The sequence below is a fragment of the Miscanthus floridulus genome, chromosome 16, assembly GCF_019320115.1.
Source record: "Miscanthus floridulus cultivar M001 chromosome 16, ASM1932011v1, whole genome shotgun sequence".
Classification (NCBI taxonomy): domain Eukaryota; kingdom Viridiplantae; phylum Streptophyta; class Magnoliopsida; order Poales; family Poaceae; genus Miscanthus; species Miscanthus floridulus.
The window spans coordinates 34,827,145-34,834,559 of NC_089595.1; the positions used below are offsets into that span (position 1 = coordinate 34,827,145).

A 7,415-nucleotide genomic window follows, 5' to 3' on the forward strand; every position below is an offset into this window, starting at 1 on the left:
CGCCACCGCGGCTGGAGGAGGCTACCCTAGAGTTTCTCTGAGCAGCCCACTCCTCCTTTGTCAGCAGTAGATTGCCGCTGTCCTTCGTTGCTGTCGCCTGCTCCAGGCGCTCATCCACCGCCCGTAGACGGCCTCTCACATCCTCGATGGTGAGGGTGGACAAGTCCAGCATCGTCTCTATGTAGAGAGCAATCTGGATATACTTTGCTGGCACGGAGTGGAGGGACTTGGAGACCGCCTCTTCTTCATCGATGGTGATGACGTGGCTCTTCAACTTGCTGATGAGCGTCTGCAGACAGAGGGAGAAATCCTCCACCGTTTCACCATCCTTGAACTTAAGGTTGGCGTACTCCTGCTTCAGAAGCTAGGCCATCGCCTTCTTTGCGCGGTCGGAACCGACGCGCATCGCCTCAATAGCCTCCCATGCCTCCTTAGCAGAGCTTTTTGCCCCCAACGGCTCCCTATACTCCACCGGTACAACGGCGAGGATAGCCTCCAACGCTGACATGTCATCTTCCTCATTGTCGGTGCCCTTATCAATAGCATTCCAGAGCCGTCGGGCTCTGAGCTTGACCTTCATGGTCACCGACAACTATCCATAGTTGGTGCGAGTTAGCGTCGGCCAACTGGTGCCGTTGACATCCCGCACCGTGCGAACAACGACCTCCTGTCGTGGTTGGGTAGCCACAGCAGTGCCACTGCTGTCGCCCATCTCCGAAACTTTCGTCATCGCCAGCGGTTAGTCTGGCGACGTCGCTGTACGGCTCTGATACCACTTGTTAGTCCATAGGATCATTGGCTCAGGTGAGTTGACCACTCACCAGTCTTGCCGACCACGGCCGAGCACGACAGACGTTGTCCGACCACACACTATGATCAGAGGTAGAAGAAAAGAAAGAATAGAGCATACACACATGACAGAGACACCAGCGTTGGCCGGAGCTCTGTATGGGAGATGGCAAATCTGAACTCTCTTTACTAAGTTGCAGTGACAAACTATTTATACAACTCTATCCATCTAATCCTAGTACAGCTGCCATGCTGCTACAGTGACTAGATAACACAGCAGGACTGACTTCTGCGCCTGTCCTTGCTGTGGCTAAAGTGAGGCAGGTGAGCCATTCGGCGCTTGCCTTCTACAACGGCTATAGTACCACAGCAGGGAGCCTTTACGGTGCCGCCTTCTCTTACTGTGTGTTCACACAAAGAAGCAGTAGATTATCTAACAAATTATGCCTTTACCTGTCTCAAGGAACGAGTGTGGAAGAAAGTGAGGGTTGGATGGAGCAATGCCTTTCGGCCAGTGGCAAGGAAGTCTTAATTAAGGCCATTGCTCAAGCCATCCCAGCATACTCTATGTCTTGCTTCAGACTACCAAGAGCTTTATGCAAGCACATCGACGGTGTTCTGCGTGATTTTTGGTGGGGAAGCAAGGAAGGAAAACGGAGGACTTGCTGGGTGGCGTGGGATGATATGTCGAAGCCAAAGTTCATGGGAGGTCTAGGTTTCAGGAACATAGAGCTCTTCAATCTGGCACTTTTGGCACGCCAAGCTTGGCGTCTTTTGCAGGACCCGGACTCGCTTAGTGCAAGAATTCTGAAGGCAGTGTACTATCCGGAGTGTGACCTGTTAGATGCCGAGGTCTGAGGGACACCATCAAGGGTGTGGCGTGCAGTTGTTGACGGTATCCATGTCCTTCTCCAAGGCCTAATTAGGCGGATTGGATCGGGAGCATCGACAAGAATTTGGGATATGCCGTGGATGCCAAGAGATGGCTTGATGCTACCAATGGGGACAGCGAGAGCGGACTCACCGCTGATGGTGAGCAAAGTCATTGATCAACCAACCTGAAGGTGGAATATGCAGAGAGTGCGAAATTCACTCAGTCCTCTAGATTGGGAGCTGATTGGAAATATCCCACCGAGAAGCTTTCCGCAGGAAGATTACTAGGCATGGCACTATGAAAAATCTGGAATCTTCTCAGTGCGATCAACTTATAGATTGCTTGTGACAAGCCGAGAGTCGTGGGCAGCTTGGACTGAAGGGAGGCCGAGCAGATCAAATGTTGGCGCTCAGGAGAAAGAATGGACCGAGCTGTGGAGAACCAAGGTTCCCTCAAAGGTTCGGGTATTTTTATGGCGATTGGCCAGACACTCGATCCCAACAGGAGATGTGCGACAGACACCATAGGAACATGGCTCCGGATGCAAGCTGTGCATTGTGCGGTGCTGCTGATTCGTGGAGGCACGTTCTTCTGGAGTGCAATCTGGCTAAATGCGCGTGGGCTCTTGAGAATGAGAATATTATCGAATTCCTGGGCCAACTTCATTGTTTGGATGCCCATGCTTGGTCAACAGAGGTTATGAGCTCACTTAAATAGGATGAGTTCACACTGGTGGTTGTTCGCCTGTGGGCAATTTGGTTTGCAAGAAGCAAGGCGATCCACGAAAATCAGTTCCAGAGCCCGTTCTTGACACATACTTTTGTTGAACGGTTCATCGGGGAACTTGAGGAGATCAACCAAGAGAGCCTGGAGGTGCTCCCGGTGGCAGCCCCAGTCCCGCGCTAGGTGACACCTCCGAGTGGCTTGGCAAAGATTAATGTTGAAGCGGCGATGTTCAAGAATTTTGGTCATGCGGCGGCGACGGCTGTAGCCCGAGACAATGCTGGCAACTATTTGGGGTCGTCTGCCCTGGTGGTGGAAGGGCACACCGACCTGGAGGTGATGGAGGCCGTGGCTTGCCGCGAAGGTCTCGCATTGGCCAACAATCTTGGCTTGCAATCTTTCAGGATAGCAAGCGATTGTGCCAATGTGGTGAGGAGTCTACTGGGCGAGAGGTTCGGCAGATACGGACCAATGGTCCGGGAGATCAACGTCAGGAGAAGGAGCTTTATGAGAGCGGAGTTCGTCCATGAAGGACGAAAATCAAATGTCGATGCTCACTTATTAGCTAGAAGCTCTGTAAATTTATCGATAGGTAGCCATGTTTGGTTTTTGGAGCCTCCCGATGGAGTATGTAATTCTTATGTTATTGAATAAATAAAGTCAGAACTCCCCTAAAAAAAACGCCCGGGCTCCCAAAAAACCCCGCGTCTGTTGAGTAAAGCAAACATGGATTAAGTGCTTAGCATGACCATTTTAATTATGTATCTAAACATATCATATATCTAGTTGCATAGAGAAAACTATGTATGCCAAAATAATCTATAGTATAGGACGGAGGGTGGTACGTTTGTTCCAAATTTTAAATTATTCTGATTTTTATTTTAGATAGATAGTTTATGATATGCAATTAGATATATATTGTATTTAGATAGGGAGTAAAAGTTTTGTGTAGGTACAATTTTGAGTGGAGGAATATTTGAGAGTTTGCGAATTCTAGAGTGTTTGATCAGTAACCACACGTTTGGTAGGCATTCGGCTCAATGTTGCAACCACACCTTGCCAATCCATAATGTATCAAATTTACGATGTTCATTTTGCTCGCCAAATTTTAAACATGATTATGGCATTTTAAGCATACTTGTGACAAAAAGTGTGGAGAAAATATAGCCTAAATTTGAGCTTGTTTATAGATTTCAGTATTTCACTCCACATTATTATTGCTTGCTCCCATACCGTCACTCGAGAGTCGAGTCCGTCAATATATCATCATCATCGCTGAAGATCCAAGCAAAGATATACGCCCTGTTCGCTTGGCTTATAAGCCGTACTTTTTCAGCCAACGGACATTATTTTTCTCTCACAACAAATCAGCCAACAATACTTGCCTGCTTTTGCTAATGTTTGGAGCTTAAAGCCCCATCTACAGGACGAGCTAACGCTGATAGTTCTCTATCTGTTTTTTTAAAAGAGTATCCTCAGTTTTTAAGAAAGTAATAAGTTTGTTACATCATCCATGCTGGGGTGCCAGCTTACAAGCAAAAGCACAAAAAAGTCTAACAAAGCGCCATGCTGCTATTGCAATAATTCAAATTTCTATGAAGGTTATAAGATCGAATATTGTAAGATTGGATGGCTTGCTGGCTTAGTAGTGAACTGCAAATCAGCAGTACGCAATTGCAAGCAACAATACTCTCTCAGCAGTATTGGACGGGCTTATGCCGCATTTTCTAGTTACATTTAGTACCTGCACATCTTGGATAGGCTTAATGGCTCCATAAATAGATATCGTTAGATGCATTGTGATTCTGGTAATAATTTAGTCATGTAAATGGCGATATATTGATTTATGGCATGGACATGTATATGTATGCAGCACCGAAGTATCTGATTGTTTGTTTTGACTTTTTTTTTGCAGTTTTTTGCCTTTGATACAGCTAATAAGTTCTTGACCCCCAAATCTGGGGAGGAACGGAAGATCCCAGTCCCTCCTTCACTAGTGGCTGGAGCATTTGCCGGTGTTAGCTCAACACTGTGTACATACCCTCTGGAATTGATTAAGACACGGCTAACTATACAGGTTAGTGCTAACCACAAGGCACACCTTCCCTAAATCTAATAGAATGAGTGGACCTTCATACTAAAGTGCAAAACATGAGGCTGTAATGGTTGCTCTCTAATTCTGCAGAGAGGTGTGTATGACAATTTCCTTGACGCATTTGTCAAGATCGTACGCGATGAAGGGCCTACTGAACTCTACCGAGGCTTAACCCCAAGTCTGATTGGAGTGGTGCCATATGCTGCAACCAACTACTTTGCCTATGACACCCTGAAGAAGGTGTACAGGAAGGTGTTCAAGACAAATGAGATTGGCAACATTCCAACGCTGCTCATCGGGTCTGCTGCAGGAGCTATCTCAAGCACAGCGACATTCCCTCTTGAGGTCGCACGGAAGCACATGCAAGTTGGAGCTGTTGGTGGCAAGAAGGTTTACAAAAACATGCTCCATGCCCTCCTGAGCATTCTTGAGGATGAAGGGGTTGGGGGCCTGTACAGAGAGGGTTGGGGCCAAGCTGCATGAAGTTGATGCCTGCTGCTGGGATTTCGTTTATGTGCTACGAGGCTTGCAAGAAGATTCTGATCGAAGAAGAGGATGAGTGAAGTGTGTGCGGATGCTTTACCTTATTAGAGCTCAGTTTTGCGACATCCTGACAGCAGGCAGCTTTCGGTATTTCTTTGAAGCGACTGGTGCTGGAGCTGGTTGAAGCTCAAGATTCAGGTTATTGCTGCAGTCAGCAGAAGTTCTTTAACCTGCTTTTGCATTTAGTTTGATCTGATAAATTAATTTCTTTTTTCCCAGATTTACTTTTGCGTACCACTTGTGTTGAAAACATGTCTCTCGAAACTCATTACCGGGATGTATGAAAACGTTCAGATGCCATAGGCAATCATAATTCACAAGTGGCAAAGCTGCAATTGATCTGTGTTCTGTATGCATGAAGTTTCCCTTGACTGTGCTGTTTCTCTGTCTCATGTCAGCACTGTATAAAACAGACGTACATATGTTGGTCTATGATGTCACGACAGTGAACAGTACATTAATCGTTAACGCCACCAAAATAGAAAAACCATTGCACAAATGGAATAAATCAGACATTGTATGTTCTAAGAACGCTGCACTCAACAAGTGAACACAAAACACCTAAAACATATTTCGTCTTCATGCATCAGCATCGCCCAATTTAACCGGAGCTAACAAAGGAGAGACAAAGGGAGAAAACAGGGAAGGAATAGCCATAACAAGTCCCTAAACTTTCTAGGTCTGTTCCTCGTCATCAACTGCGTTTGCATCTCCAGCATTGGCCGCCATCAACTCATCGAACATATCAGTCTTTCCCAGTACTATCTCAATCTGCAGACATGGCTCAGGGTCAATGTTTTCCGACACAAAGAAGAGTGCCACATGAAGATAAACAAATTGGAAGAAGGAAGAAAATGTACAGTGGTGTAGATCTGATTTCTAACCTTAGCCTTTTGGATTGGTCGGGCTTTCGTTTCGTCAATGATTTCTACTGTGGATGTTCTAATCTCTGCACATGTTAAAGGGGGTAAATAAGACGGAATTCAGAGCATACCCCAACAAGGGCTGCAGATTAACTTATCACAATGTAACTACATGCATGTTATATAATGACGAAAGGCAAGTTCTTACTCTTCTCGACAGCAAGACCATTGTTCTTCAGGATCTCTGCAATGGTGACAACCGTTGATATGGCTGCAAGCAAATTAAATAGGCTCTGTTAGGTACTAAATTTATTTAGAAACATAATTCTAGGTCAACTACAGAAAAAAAATAGTGTGAACTCCATCCTCGTATTGTTTAGAAAAGATACACTTTTTCCAATGCCTATAGGATGAATTTCCAATGCTTATGAACATGGAACAGGGGATGAAGATGGCATGAGTATGTTGATCAACATGTCTACACTAATATGATAGTACATTGGCCACCAATTTTGCCGTCCTTAGCTAAAACTTACAACAACAATAACGGTGACAAAGGAATTTCAACAGACATTACGTCCTGAGACAAAATTGTGTAAGATCTGGTTTGCAGATTGAAATTAAAAAGATGCAAGAGAGAGGATGAGAACAAGGGGACGCACCCAGCCCGAGCGCGGAGAGCTCGACGTCGCCGTGCTGCTGCATGTATCTCTGCACAATACGTACGACAACGAGAATTAGCACCAGCCGGGCTCACCAGCCAAGAAACCAAACCACCATTGAAGAGGACGGGCGCAGTGAGAAGTCAGAGCCGACCGATGGATCGACGGACCGATACCTTGGCGAGATTGACGTAGAAGAATAGCGGCTTCTTGGAGCTGGACACCTGAATCCGGTTCCCGCCGACGGACTGCTGCTGCTGCTGTTGCGAGTCTCCGCCGGCCTGCACCGCCGCCGCCATGTCTCCGGATTTGTTGAAGAGATGACGAATCGACCGATCAATCAGAGCGTTTGATCTTCTCGCGAGATTGGATTGCGTTCTTGGTGGCGAGGCGAGGTGCTGGCGGTTGGTATTAATGGCGGCCTCGGATCAGGGGAGGCAGGCAGAGGGAAGGCGACAGGCGAGCCGGATCGGGACTCCGGAGCGGGTCAGACGAGGACATCGACACCGTCCCGTTTCAGGCCCGGTTGCGGCGTCCGAGTGGGCTTTGGTGGGCCGACATCGGCAGCGGCAGGGCTCCTGGGTCCATAACACGAACTGGCCTGTGGGCTGAAACAACACCAACCTTACATGCCAATGCCGGTTTCAAATAAACCCGATTCTACACTTTTATTTGTGTATAGTATGTTTCAAATAAATATGATTATATATTTTATAATCGGTTCCTTTCCCTACCATAAACAACTAGTAAACATGTCCATGCCTTGGAATGTGATGTTCAGATTGTTGCGTGGTTACCTGTATGACTTGTGAGATTTTAGTGACCACGTGATGCGTTTAAATTCGTCTGCAAATCAAACTTAGTAC

General features: G+C 46.6%; 1 protein-coding gene across 1 annotated transcript; it reads right to left on the reverse strand.

Annotated features, from left to right (window-relative positions):
• Positions 1 to 5,367: 5,367 nt before the first annotated feature.
• Positions 5,368 to 7,012, reverse strand: LOC136513873 (uncharacterized protein At2g34160-like). The gene is made up of 5 exons (XM_066507850.1): positions 6,726 to 7,012; positions 6,550 to 6,598; positions 6,096 to 6,158; positions 5,909 to 5,973; positions 5,368 to 5,795 (listed from the first exon to the last, which is right to left on the reverse strand). Exons 1-5 carry the CDS (start codon positions 6,846 to 6,848, stop codon positions 5,700 to 5,702), a joined length of 396 nt encoding a protein of 131 aa, XP_066363947.1. The 5' UTR covers positions 6,849 to 7,012; the 3' UTR covers positions 5,368 to 5,699.
• Between the last annotated feature and the right edge of the window lie 403 nt (positions 7,013 to 7,415).